The sequence below is a fragment of the Pomacea canaliculata genome, linkage group LG10 (assembly GCF_003073045.1).
Source record: "Pomacea canaliculata isolate SZHN2017 linkage group LG10, ASM307304v1, whole genome shotgun sequence".
Classification (NCBI taxonomy): domain Eukaryota; kingdom Metazoa; phylum Mollusca; class Gastropoda; order Architaenioglossa; family Ampullariidae; genus Pomacea; species Pomacea canaliculata.
Window position 1 is genome coordinate 13,490,236 of NC_037599.1, and position 15,012 is coordinate 13,505,247.

At 37.7% G+C, this 15,012-nt stretch overlaps 1 protein-coding gene across 5 annotated transcripts; it reads left to right on the forward strand.

Annotated features, from left to right (window-relative positions):
- Positions 1–5,574: 5,574 nt before the first annotated feature.
- LOC112573214 (beta-1,3-galactosyltransferase 5-like) lies at positions 5,575–14,575 on the forward strand. Of its 5 annotated transcripts, none has more exons than XM_025253370.1 (2): positions 5,575–5,709; positions 8,257–14,575. In XM_025253370.1, the coding sequence occupies exon 2, from the start codon at positions 8,296–8,298 to the stop codon at positions 9,541–9,543; it is 1,248 nt and encodes a 415-aa protein (XP_025109155.1). In that variant the 5' UTR covers positions 5,575–5,709; positions 8,257–8,295; the 3' UTR covers positions 9,544–14,575. The 5 variants fall into 5 exon arrangements, with proteins under 5 accessions (XP_025109155.1, XP_025109152.1, XP_025109151.1 ...); XM_025253367.1 differs by having other exon boundaries at positions 5,662–5,820; XM_025253366.1 differs by lacking the exon at positions 5,575–5,709 and adding an exon at positions 6,762–7,475.
- The last annotated feature ends 437 nt before the right edge of the window (positions 14,576–15,012 follow it).

Genomic DNA, 15,012 nt, shown 5'->3' on the forward strand with positions numbered 1-15,012 from the left:
CTGTAGTAGCAGCATAATTGATATCAAATCTTCGAATGGTTTTGTTTTGTTTTTTTTTTTGGGGTGTTTTGCTTCTTTGCATGTGCGTGTTGCTTTATACAATACAATCCATGGACTTGTATAGTTCGTGCTTTATCTTGGAATTTATTTTTGTGTTTGTTGTGACAAATAGAATAGCTAGTAAAATGTACCCCGAGAAGAAAAATAAGAAACATACTGATTCGAAGGTTCAAAAAGTATTTCTATTACTTCCCTTAAATATACCAAATTTCAATAAAGAGCAATAGGTTTATATGCTGTAGATACTGACAACAGAACTCCCAGTGCCGTGGAGTGGAGAAACTCTTTTTGTTTACCAAAGGGGAAAAAAATCTGCTGTAGAGAAGGAGAAAACAGAGGTGCATAAAATAGCCCATCAATGGCGTCTAGACAAACCATGTAGAAAAAGTAGCAGTAATATACTAGCAATTAGTCCATGAACTGCCCTTTGGTCCCTACTTCAGATCTCATACTTACACGAAAAATACCACTATCAAAAATGCAAACCTAAGGGGAGTATAATAGAGACCAATTATGTTCTACCTAATTATTCCCACGAACTTTCCATCATCCTGTGACCTGTCGTCAGCGGAAATAGCAGTTTCCCAGCGAAATCTTCTCATAACCTCTAACCTTCAGCTTAGGAAATTAGAGAGCGATCTGCCTGGTAGCCTAGACCAATGAATAAGTTTGGAAGAGTAATTTGGATCTGACCTGGCTTAAATCACACTGAAAGGCCATGTAAACCAGTCCTTGGGAACTGAATTTTTGTCTACGAAGTTTTTTTCACGTGAATCCATGAACCGCTGATACTGGAGTTTGAAAGTCTGTAAGCAACAGTGCAAACAAGTTATCCATCTAATCAAACCGTATAAAACGATACATTTGTGTAATGTTAACAGCAGAAGCAACAACAACCCAAACAAACAAATCGGAGCATAGGATGTTGCTTTCAAGCAACCATTTAATGACTCGACTAGGAGAGCATTGAACAGCAAATAAAGATATTTATGCAGTAAAATATGAAACAAGAAATATGTCATCATTCGATTGCTTCGCACACTGATTTTATACACTTTTACACTATTTTGGAATCGTATATGTTCAGCTAGTGGAAGCTTTTGGTGTTGATTCTTGGGAAACTTTTTTTTTTTTTTTTTTTGCCATATGCTCAAAGTCAGATAAATTACCTAAAGTCCTTGCTTTAGTCGTCAAGAGGTTCTTAAAAACTGCCATTTATAACGCAAAAGGACGTATAATAAACCCGTTTTTAATATTTAGCTATTGGCAGACATTCCTGATCCCTTAAGGCAGCTTCGTGCTTTTAAAACTCTCGTCTGTCTTTACACGAGATAAACTTGGCTATCACTGCTCTTGGTCTGTCCCTGGGTGCTTTTCACACATGGTGCAAAGCTGAAATTTTACACGTCAATGTCTGATAGACCAAGTCTTGGCTTGATAAATTGAAGTAGTTTTATTTTCCTTTATCATTCTTCTACAGTTTCTTTTCTGTGATCGTCAGGTATTCCACATACCCAATCTTACAATGGGGTAATTGATAAACATGTTAACAAGACATGTTCCTAAAGTATATTTCTGATCACAAAAACATCACCAAACCTTAAACATGTGGGAGAGAATCGGAGAACCGGGAAAAGACCCACTTAGACATTGGAATAAAACGTTCAGTATTTCAACCGGGAATGTATTGTCCCTGTTCTGTCAGCTATAGAGCAGCTGTTCTACAGTCACACAACAAAGGACCCTATCGTTTTGATCGTTTGAACTCCTCGGAAGCACAGAACTGCGTGAGTCAGGCGTGTTAACGCCACTGCGCCATATATAAGCTGCAGCTTCCAGCTTCTTGTGACGTGCAGCTCGCTGAACTGACACACCACCACCACCAGCAGCAGCAGCAGAGTGGACGGTCACCAGGAATTTCACGGTAGTCATTTCAGGTCGAATTAAAGCAGAAACGGTAAGTCTTATACCATACCAAGTAATGTCCAACAGATAGAATTCTATTGATAGAATTGGAGATGGGGAGCTAATGAAGACGTGACTTAATGAATAAAGGCTCTCTTTTTACTCCTTTTCACCACATAAGGATTGCGTATTTTTGGTTTCTACACGTTTGACATGGTTTTATTAAGTAGTATGTGTATTTCATTACCAATGTCCCATTTTCTTCCTTTTGTGTGTGTGTGTGTCAGTCTGAAATAGGTTCCAAGATTTCGTGGTGTTCCTTACGGGTGAGGAATAAATGAAAAACTTTGCTTTTTCTTTCCCTCTCTAGTGCGCAGTTTTCTATTGATCATTTTGCAATTTTAGCGGTTAGTGCATTTCACTGCATTGGTGACACCATAATTTTGAATGTAATGATGATCGTTTTAAGTCACCCATAAAGTATAGCAATTACTGAAAAATGTATAGCTCCCTTCAAAAAAGATACAACGGTGGACAAAATATCATGGTGTATGCCCCTGCTGCAAGGACAAGACATTCGGCCTCGAAATAAGCATTCAAGATGGGCTGAAAACATTGAGAAATCTTGACCAAGTCTAGTAAACGACTCTTTATGGCTTCAAATTCAGCAGGCGCTCTGGTGACATTACAATAAGAACTGTGAGTGACAAAACATTCAGCTTACACAAAATTTTAGTTACAAAGCCTTCTTTGAGTCAGTGGTATGTATTTTAGGTTAATTGATGCAGTACTAATTGCAGATATTTTAAACATACGCGCACGTAGACACGATGTATTCTTTCTGTGCCTGCCTTTTTTTTATGTACAAAGTCTGTGTATTTAGTACACATTCAGCATATGAATGCCTTACAAAGTCCGTGAACTCTAGTTGACTCTTGTTATGCTGCACCCTTAAGGAGCACTTAGCAACACACACGTTTTAAAGGACTAGTGGGGTGCAATTTTGTTGACATAATAGGGTAACCTTAGATAACCCAAGATACTAATCCCCAAATCTGAATTAATACTAATCTGGTTCTCGAGATATTACTAACATCACTATGCGCAGAAAGAGGTCAAAATCATGAATGTCACATTTAATACATTTAATTAACAGATGCTCCATTCTTTCGTTGGCTGAGGGCTTGACAGGCCCTATACAATGTTAGCGTGTATGGCTGACCTCTGTGCATGGTGATATGTGCACGTGTGCATCTCGAGAACAGAAGGGACGTATTCCCCCAGATTAGGGAAACCCCACTATTCCTTTAATGCATTTGTCATGCGTGTCCAGGTGACGCTGAACTGCAAAGGTTTAAAATATTAATGCCCCAACGGCTTTGCAAGGAGCTTTGTGTTTTACGAGGGGAAGTTGGTGTGGAGGACAGAGCAGGGTAACCGCGAGCTATTTACTTCGATTTGTGAACTGTTCTGGACTGGTAAGGATATTTGATCAGAAAGATGAGCTATCATCCAATAGTTTTTTTGGGGAAAAAATTAGGGCATTTTCTTGCTGACAGTGATGACTTCTAAAGTTACGTTTAATTTTATTATTATTAATGTACCTCATTATGCAAACATCATCAGTGCTGAAATGGTTAGTGACCAATGTGCTATCACCGGTGACGTAACCATTACCTTGAGATAGACACCCTTCAGAAAGACATATCACTGGCTGCAGATTGTGCTAATAAAGAGGGTTCCGCCATAGAACTCGGATTACACAATAGCCGCTTAGAACAAGGCTTTTCAACGTAACAAAAGCTCACAAGGAAGTTTATGCATTCTTAACAAGACTGTTGATTGGCTAGGATAATATGCTAGACTGACATGCTATACTACCGAGTGTGGCTAGACATGACACGCAACCACTTTGCTTATCACCAGCGAAGAATGTCAAATACTGTACACTTATATTGTATATTCTCTATAGAGATCAAAAGCTACCTGACGAGACTCGACTAACAGTGCTAGTTAGTCCTTTGTAGCTATACAAATTTCTAATATTGCATTAAAAGATGTAGACTTTGAGTGAGGCTTAAAATAAACGAACCGAACCAACCAATAGTCAGCTAATTAGCACCTTACAATCAATCAATCAGTCAATCAATCAATCAACATGATGAAACACTGTGTATATATACACAGACAAACGGTTTGATAAGAGACAGACACAAAAGCTAGATATGAGTGACTAGGAATAAAGGAATAAAATTATTTTATCCGCTAGCAAAGTACGCGATGCGTACCTGTGATCAACGAGCGCCGCTAACAGTGTACTACGTCACGCTAACAGTGTACTACGTCACATTGGTACACCATTCACAACACTGGCAGCCGTCAACACCAATCACAGCGACAGTTCTGGTTATTCGGACGATGACAGTCTGCATTTCTCGTGGTTCTGGAAAACTGCTACTTTAAGCACGAGAAATGCAGACTGTCAGCGTCCGAACAATCCCAACTGTCGGTCTGATTGGTGTTGACTGCAGGCAATGTTGTGAATAGTGTACCAACGTGACGTAGTACACTGTTAGCGGCGCTCGTTGATTGCAGGTGCGAATCGTAACTAATAATTAATTCACAGATGGGTTTTGGAGGCTGAAATGTACAGGTTAGTTTTAAAGCGCATATATCTACTTATATGTGAAAAAAACGGCAAACGGTTCAAGTTGGTCTTTAAGTGTAAAGAGCAGTTAGGATACCACATTTTGCATGTTGCAATTTATGCTGGAAACAGGTTATATTTTTAGATGTCTAATATGTCTGTAGTATTACATACAACTCTTATTTGCCTACAACGTTCTTTCAAAATTAAAATCTTTTCGACAGAGTGCGATTTTGTTACGTGCATGCACGCTGTTCACATGTCTCATTATACACATTCGATGGTTCACCGAGGTTGTGCCTTAATGTCAAAGGCCATCTTCAACTGTTAAAGGTTACTGAGACTAAGCTAAGTAATTACGTTAAAGACCATACGTACACGCTTTTTTAACTCTAGCTATTGGGTTTCATCCTCTCTCTCCCCGTTCCTCTCTACCCACTTCCCCCTGCCCCCTTTTCTCTCTCTCACACACACACAGCAAGAGAGTTATGATGTGTCCGTGTCAAAGAGACACTCCAAGAGTTTTAGCCAGTAAAATAAAATGTGAATCCCCGACCCCTTCTCTCTCTCCGTTAAAATACTTGCTTATCTCGTATAACCTAACCAAAGGGTCTCAACCAATGATTGCTGTTAATTTTAAAGTCTGCTAAGATTTGAAACAAAAAGCATATTTGCAAAATTATAAACTTGTGAATATTATTCAAAAAAAAGAAAATCGACATCTGTAGAAGCACATCTTATTTAGAGCAACGCTGTTTTTTGTTTCGTCGCTGGTTTTTTTACAAAAATGTAGGTTGTTTTTTTTAGGTCGCATCCAGTTCCACACCTGCACGTCCCCCACTACCCCTCCACATACATTTCAGTACACCACCAATCTGGGGCGTGAGGGTAAAAAATCGTTCAGCTTATCTGAATGTGATACCGCACGTGGCCCGTGCTCTTATCCCATACGGGATACAGCGGTTGCCACATCGAGGCGCAGTAACACGTCAGCAAACACCTCGTTTGTCCATGGAAGCGTTCCTAGACTGAGACTGTATGTATGCCGCCTGAGACTGCCTCTTGGATGGCAGGCCGTGCCACTTCAGCAGCAGCAGGTAGAGCAAGTTTTGGAAAAGGGCAAACGGAGTGGGTTGGATGGAGGAAGGGGCCGGGGAAGTGAGCTTCGTCTGCAATTCTTCAACCCTTCGACCTTAGCCCCCGAGCTGGTACGTAGCACTTAGCTGGTTTTAAGTGATTACAAAAACAAACCAAAAAAGCCTGATGAACCTACTTTTTTCTGAGCAGTTCGTGTGTAGCACTACGAATGCATCAAAGTCGGGCATCTGCGTTTTTAGCATTTGAGGAGTTTAAAAATTTTCTTTTATTTCACATTTTTGTCTCTTCATTTTCTTCCTGCGACCCCTAGAGTGTTGTTGCGAGAAGTTGCCTTCGTTTTTAGAGCGTGTGTCGGTTCAAATTTTGCAGAGGATTTAAAAAAAAAAAAGGTACGTGGTTTGTGTTCATTTCAAGACATCGAATCGTCAGATTTGACATTTTAATTCGTTGGTGTTTTTGTTTTGCAAAACTCAACAAGTCAGTCGATCACAGCGCGTTCATTATTGACATGCTCATACACAGTAGTTCTTGTTAACTGTTGAATGATCATCAACAGAAACGCAGTCTGTGACCTACATGCAAGCTAGCTGCGCTATCCCATCTTCACTCGTGATCAAGGTCAAAGGTGTTTACGGGCATCGAGGGCATATAGACTGTAAAGCTATTTGTTTCACACTTTTTATAACTACAGTTGTTATGGTTGTCAGGTCCTTACGCGTTTAGAAAAATTACTGTGGAAAATTGCTGCTTCTTGTATAGTCTCTTCGTCATAAACCATTGCAGTCAGACATAAGAGTTGTTGCCTTCTTGTTTCTCGTGGTCTATGTTGCTCTTAGATGGGTATTTATATATGCATTCTTTCATTCTGTTCGTTTTATATGATGTGCGACTTACAGACGCCTGAACACATCCCAGACGTATTGATCCTCTCCTCAGTTGTGACTTCGAACCTATAGCACCAAATGGACCTGTAGCTTAAGTTCTGTAGTATTCCGAAGACTTGACGAAGACTGACCAGTATAAGTCAGTTTACTTCATCATTCCATGCAGGGCCGCTGAACCAGCATGGGCCCTAAGGCAGACGACTTCTCCGGGCCCCTTGAAATTGTAATAGTAATTTTTTTCCAGTATATATTAATATACTTACAATTTGATTGTCAATATCTATGTTTCATTCAGTAAAGTAATATAGACTGTGCACTAGGATCTACATCAAAAAGAAGACAAGAAAAAAAAATCCATTGACCATATGGCTGGGCCCCCTTCACAGCCGCGGGCTCGGGTACAGCATCCCCCCCAACACACACACCCCCTTCTCGTCAGGCCTGACCTCGATTGTGTCGCAACCGATGAATGAAAAAAAAAATATCGCTTTCAATTACATGTCAGCACGAATCCATTAACAAAATACTTGCTTGATTCATGCTCGGTGCTGCGATGCCTTGCAATAACAGTGGGGCATCCCTCCAACCCAGTGCCCCTGCCCTCGCCATTCAACTGTCACTTTGGTGACGTCAGCGGGCCAACCAATCATGGAGGCCGCGGAGATGGCGGCGATGTGGCTTCACGTAGCAGAACGACGAACGTGTCCTCAGACAATGAAGGTCTTCCATGATTGTGTTAGTGCGGCTCCTTTGTTCGTCAGTGGTTGGTGACTTTCAGAGCTGCGGAAATGTTCGTAATGCTTTACCAGCATAACACACCAGGGACAAGGACATTTTATTCTGCCCGATGGACAGCTCCTATCGAAAATGGGTCAGCCATGGTGAATACTGTAGACGTGTATTAGTACCACCTTTTCCGTGATATACTATATACATTTCTGTACATTTGCTTCGGAAATGTAGGTTTATCTAAAGAAGATTATGAAAATTCTGTTGAATACCTAAAAGTTTGTTATTCTTAATCATCACTAAAAATTCATCTGTATTCACTGCTGGCGTTACCCTACCACAAGCCTTGGGTGTAGGATTAGGCAGTAGAGCGAAAGACAATTGATCGAAGATGGAAACAATGGCATTGTACTGATGTACTTATCCGTACACACGAGAGTCATTAGACTCTAACCAGTCATTCTGACTGAGGTATCAATCATGAAAGTTTACTTGAAATTGTTTATCCAGTTCAAAAGTTAAAACATACAAACCGTTTATAAATGTGGTGAAGGATTTATAATGAAATTGTATGTTCACCTCGTTGGTCATAAGCCATCACAGTTTGGAAATGTTTTAAACAAGACTGAGATGATCTATTAAGTAAATTTAGCTGTTATGCATGCTTCATTTTATGTATGTAGAATGTAGCAGATGCCCTGGCTATGCAGAGACAGACCAAAACATTTGGTGCACATTATTATTCTCTAAAAATGTAACAAATTTTGATCTTATTTTTTTGTTAAATCTTGTTATTCATTTTTATTGTTCTGAATACATCAAAACAATACATGTTGGTCAAGTACTTAATTTTAGTTGTCGAAGTGTAAAAATAGCCCATCTGAAAGTAGATAATGTTTGAAGTACATGTTCCTTTCTTTCTGTATTGTGCAGATATGGAAGCGGCTGTTGTGGTCTGATTGACAGCTGGCCATGACACAGAGGATGCCCTGGGTGAAGAGTTGGCTTGGCTGGCTCATTGCCTGGGACACAGAGTCACAGGTTCTGGTTACAGTGTATGTAGAAAATGCCATGCAACCCCATCGCCTCTCCCGCCATGCTCGTCGTGTTCTCCTTACTACCAGTATCTGGTCTGTGCTTCTGCTGGTCTTTATCTTCTTCTTCACCTACACAGTGCTTCTTATCTTCATTAGACAGCCATTACAGGAGGAGAACTTCAGTGCTGTATTTCCTGGTAGCTCACCATGGTCCTCAGGTCATTCAAGACAAAGGATCAAATTATTAGGAAGAGATTTTGGAGAAGGGATATTTGGCAGGAATCTTAGTGATAATCCTGCAGCATTTTTTGATGGTGCACATGGCAGAAGAACTGTGTGGAATGCTGAACAGCTTTATGACACTGGAGCAGCCATTCCTAAATGCCAACATGGATCTATGTTCCTTATCATTATAACATCATCACCTGATCATTTTGAACATCGACAAGAAATTCGCAAATCATGGTGCAATCCTGAATTGTCCAATGACAAAGTAAATGCTTGGCAGTGTGTATTTCTGATTGGACAGACATCCATTCCTGAAATAAATACAAGGTTAAAAAGGGAAAGTGAACTCCATCATGACATCCTTCGAGGCAGCTATCTGGATTCTTATCGCAATCTTACCCACAAAGTCATGCATGGCCTATCATGGGTAGCAGCCAAATGTGAGGCCCCGTATGTTCTGAAGACAGATGATGACTGCTTTGTCAATACACATTTGCTGCTGCAGTTTTTGCTACATCACAATCCACAAACCAGCAGGCTGTATGCAGGAAACATGTTGTTAGATAGTAGTAGGAGGAAAGTGATCCGCAAGCCAAATGAAAAGTGGTCTGTACCAGAAAAGGATTACCTCCCCGACTATTACCCTGTCTATGCCAGTGGCAGTGGCTATGCCCTGTCGTTTGATGTTGTGTCAGAAGCAGTGAAAGAGAGTCATTTTATAAAACCCATTCCTAATGAAGATGCTTACATTGGTATTGTAATGGATCATCTAAAAATTAAGCCAACTATTAGTGGACGATTTACACTGTCTAGCAATGGCTTGCGACTTTGCAATTATTTGTATATATTTGTAGCACATGGTGTTTCTCCCCAAATGCACAAAGAAATGCATGCAAATATGATGACTGCTGAGTCAAAGTGCAATGATGATGATGAGATTAATACATGGTATTGATAGCATGAATGAACTGTCTATACTGCTAGTTTTAACTGTATTTCAGCTTAGTATAAGGTATAGCTAAATGATGAGAAATGTGTGCATGCAATTTCTTATAGTGCTGCTGTTAGAATAGAATACAGTATACTGGCTGCTGGGTTTTTGGTTTTGTTTTTTTTTTAATTTCTCAGTTTTGCCTGTTTGTGTAATTTATGTGGCTAAAATCTTGCATTGTCAGCTGCCACTAAAATTATTTAAGACAACTACAATGGATTATGTCACTTCAGATATACTTTACTCATACCATGGCAATAAGCATGAACTTTGGTCTGGAAGCCATAAGCGGAGTGTACTAGATGAAGAAAGACAAAATATGATAGTTTAAATTGTGGGGCTCATATTTGGAGGCAAAGCAGTAAATTAAGACATCTTCTCTAAACTGTTTTTCAAGATGTGCCTTAAGACTAAGAGGCTGTATGAAAAAATAGCTGGAAGAAAATAGAGGCTATACATAGTTCACAATTAAATGAAGAAAATTTTTTTCTGCATATTGAAATACTTACTATGGATTGTTCAGCAAACACAATGTTATCACTGCTGCTGACCACAAAAAATGAATTGTGAATGAATTCTTAAGTTATTTTGGTTATTCTGTGACAATGATAAATGATAGATTTTTTTGGTTTACCATTTTATGGAAGTATTTATCTACCAAATGTTCTTGCATTTTTATGTTTATGCATCTTGTGCCATTACTGCAAGTACAATAGTCATAACAAATGACGTCTAGTCCATAAAGTGAATTAGTAATATTTGGCAGTTCATCGAATGTCTCATGGAGATAAAGTTTAAATCAGAACAGGCAATAATTTTCTTTTTATTACTGATTTAATTTTGATCTTATAATTTCTGCATGTTATGATTAGTATGAATCATGTTGGATATAGTGTAGTTAAAATGTTAGGAAGGCTTGTTCTATACACCGGTGCAAGAATCGTGAAATAGCCTTGGTTTCATACCTCTTCATACTTTCATACTTTGCCTTTTCCAACTAGCTGTTATGACATTGTAATACTGTAAGACATTTTCCCATTAAAGTCAGAATAATCTTACGTGCATTTATCACTCATTTCAGCTCATGAAATCTGTAAAAATTCTTGAAACTATCACAAAGTTACAATGAAAGCATGGAGGTAAATAAGACTAAAGAGGAATTCAATTTTTCAGATGATTGTGCATATAACTATACAGCAACAGTTCTTCTCACCCTGCCCTTATGTGAAAATCCACAGCTGGGAGGGAATGCCGCTGTAAAATATTTTATTTAGAGGTGGTGTAGATATTTACAAATTGATTTTCATACGGTAAATGAAGGACTTTGCCATTTTACAAGATATGTTTCATCATTACAAAATAATACACTGCCATCTGAGATTGTTGTTGGTAGGTTATGCACAATGATCTGCTCATTAGGTTATTCAAGAAGATTGTTCAGCAATGTAATAAAATCAAAACTAGATTTTTACTGCATTCATGCTTTTATAATGTGTTATCACAATTACTGAATTAGCAATGTGTAATACAAAACTTATCATGTATGTTAGTGGGAGATGGAGGAAAGTTGAAATCACTTTAAGACATTAAAGTTGTTCCACTCTACTATGATGTCCACCCACTACTTTTTACATGGAGAAAAGGATATTTTTCTCAGAGATCTGTAATTTTTTAATTACGTTTGAAGAATGACCACTTAGATTGCACTTTGACAATGTAAGGAGTGTCGTGTTCAGGTCTGTTTTTGAAAAGGCATCTGGACTGCCCTGGATAATAAATTTTAGAAAATGAGTAAATCATTGTAAAGAAAAATTGTTAACTGTATGTGAGAGAGAGAGAGAAAATTACTTTACTCCAGTCCCTAAGGATACTTAATTAAATATGTGTCTTTGTAGAAATGAAGATTAGAACCTATATTCTCCATGCTCTATGTACATGTAAAATTGATTATTTTTGTAGACTCATAAGAATATGATAAAAGTTTTAAAATTGCTGTGATTTAACTCATTTTCATTGAGGATATTTCATGTAGTCATCTACAGAATATTGCTGAAGAGTGATTCCAAACAGAAAAAGAAAAAGCAACTGATAGGAATACTGTATGATAGGATGGCAGCAGTTCCACAAACCTTTCTAAAGTGCAGACATAATATTTTAAACTTTCACAAAGGAGAAATTTCATAAATAATAGCAATGTTCTCATATAGATATTTCATTACTTTGTCGGGAATCTGGGTTCATTTTCACTTCAGATATGACTCTTGCTAAACAAGTCACAGCTGTCAGTCTGCCTATTATGAGTTATGTAAGATCAGCGCCTTCCATCACATTCTGTCTACGTGCGCTACCAACACTCTGTGTGTTTGTTCTACCCAGGCTTGATTACTTCAACTCCTTGGTTGCTGGCTGTCCTGAATATCTTCTTCACAAACTCCAGAAAGTACAGAACTCTGCTGCACGTCTGGAGTTTAGAGCTAGGAAACGGGACCACACCACTCCTCTTCTTTGTTTTTTGGACTGGCTACCCATCCATTCTCACATCCAGTACATGCTGTCTGTGGTGTATTTTAATTTCTTTGCTGGCACCTGCCCTGATTATTTCTCTGAACTTTTTTCCCCTTACGTCCAGCTAGATAACTCTGCTCCCGCTGCTCGTCTGATGAACATCTCCTTACTCTTCCTGTCACCAGAATGACAACATATGGCCACAGGATTTTTAGTTATTGTGCTGTGAAACAATAGAATTCTCTCCCTTTCCATATCCACCACCTACCCACTATTGAATCCTTTAAACGTGCACGAAAAACGCACCTCTTCGGTAAACATTACTCTTACTACCCTTTCCCACAAAGCTAGTCCTTTTTCACACCTTTCCCTGCTTGTCTTCCTTTTGCAATAACTCTCAGTTCTTGTTAGTTGGTTCCTCTTTGTGTTTTCTATTCTTATTTTTGTTGATCATTAGTACTATTGTTTATTTTTTCTTAGTTTATGTGTTATTAGTTTGATTTCCTGGTCCTCATTTGCTGTCCATGTCTCGTTCTTGTTCTTAGGTGCTAAAGATCATGCCTCTTAGGAGTGTGAGTATGTGCTTTAAAAATTTTGCATTTATTATTAAATGAGGTGGTGAAAACATTGTGGTGCAAATATAACTGTTACTGTGGTGTAATTTGAATCCATTAATGTACAATTTCTGTTGGTGTGCTAGGTTTTGGAGTTATAACAAGTGCTTGTGTTTTATATTTTCTAATTAATGAAAAGGGAACAATCATTTAAACATCATTGTGGAAACTGACTGCAAAAATATTGTTAATAATATATCCTTAGGGACTTGTGTTCAATACTAGCAATGCATTGCAATTTGTAACCACAAAAAAATGTGAAACTAGTGGCAACCACCAAAAAATGCAAAACCAGTGGCAACCACAAAAGATGTGAAACCAGTGGCATTGGATGTTTTTTTAGCTATGGGGCTATCAACAACACCATAAGGGCTAATTTATTTATCATATTTCATTATAACTAAGATGCTCTGTTGCTTTTATGTTAGATGATGTACAAAGTGTTGTCTAGTCAATTTTTTTGAATTGTTAAGCTTTATCTCTGCTTTAATATTTTAAATATTATTTTGATGGCATGTTCAGTCTAGTTCAAAGAGAATTTAGTGTTGGTTGTGCATTGTATTGTTTATTCTGTCTATGGAGACTAGACCATTATAAAGCTTACAAGTAATTTCTGTTGTTTAAATGTAAAGCTATGCCATACAGTGTTTCTTTATGAGATATATGTTTGAAAGATTGCTTGCCATCTTGTATAGTTCTACAATTTTCATTTCCTGAGACTTTTTTTGTGTTGTTTCCATTTGTGTTGTTAAAGATGTGGTTTATAATTGTGTTGATATATTTTTATCATAATGCATTCATTTTCCTTTTACTGCAAAGGAGTGACTGAAAGAAAGCAGAATATTTTGGTGCTGTTAATTTTCTTGGCTTTAAATGAAATAATTCGCACCAATTTTTTAACAGGGCAAATTTTGGCATTCAAGAGATGAGCAACCTGTTTAAAAGATAGATCGATAGTGTAAGGTGGAAGGTAGTTGTTTACATGTGTCTTTAAGTGTGCAAATATGTAAACATCGTCATAAGCAGAGGCAGAAACATACAATATACACAAAGACACACATCCAGTTTGATAGCTACCAATATAGTTGACACCTCACTTTAAGAATTGTGAGATTCTTTAAATAGTGCCATTTGATTTAATTGTAAATGGTATCTTCTTAATTAGAGCCTTCTTGGCTTTGTGAAATTCTTTATTTACAATTTGAAGTAAATCTAATGATGATCTCAAAATAAGTTTGTGTTTCTTGTATGAGATTAGCATTGACAGTAAAAAAAATTTAGGATTGTTGCACCCCTGTTGCTTTTGTTCTGTATATTTCTAGGAATGTCTTACGGAGAACCATTTTGCCTCCTCATAATGAGTACTTGCCAGTCTTTTCCTCTTCTATTGAAATATGTCAATAAAACAGAAGGAGAATTCTGACTGAAATTAATTTTTTTGCTGATGCATTTTGCAAGATTTATTTAAATGGAAAATTGTGTGAAAGGGAAGATAAAAATTGTATTTGACATTTACCTTTGTGGGCAAATATTTCCACACATTCTCTCTCAGCAGCTGCAACACCTGATGAAAAAATATGATGTCTTCATAATTTATCTTTGTATGTTCTGTTCTAGTGTTAGATAGAAAACAAAGATTATACATTTTTTCCCTTTGGGGCTTTTTTTTTCTCCCAAAAATATTTTTAGTTTTATTTTTGCAGATCCAGAATTCCCACAGTAACTCTTATTGTAGATCAAATGAAAAGTTTTAATTGACTTTGCGCTTGCATGAGCTTTTTATGGCTTGGCTTTAATGGTTTCATGTAACTCTGAAAGTATTTTCATTGTTCTTGTCATTTCTATTTGGAGAATTCCATAAAATGGAATGCACTATTTCTAATCCACCTATTCATGTGTGTGTTTGAGTTCATGTGCATTTGCACGAATTCAGTCCGACAATATATGCATGGTTCATTCTATCATTTATATGTAATTTGCATCTGCACACATACATCATGTCCAGAACACATGCACATTCATCGGTAGTCAACGGTAACTACCTAATTTTGCTCACATTTCTAGATTTTGCATATTCTGTTGATGGCAGTTTTAAACAAAAGATACATGCACAAATACTACATAAAGTGGTCAGTATGAAAGGAAATAGTGTGTCTGTAATCTTTGTAAGATAAAGTAGCATCCAGAAAAAACATGTCCCAGATGAGAATCTCTTCACCACCATCCTATACTGAGGAGGGGAACGTACAGTCACCATGTGTTTATGTTTATACATATGCCAGTGCAAATAAACAAATACTCTTTTGAAAAATTT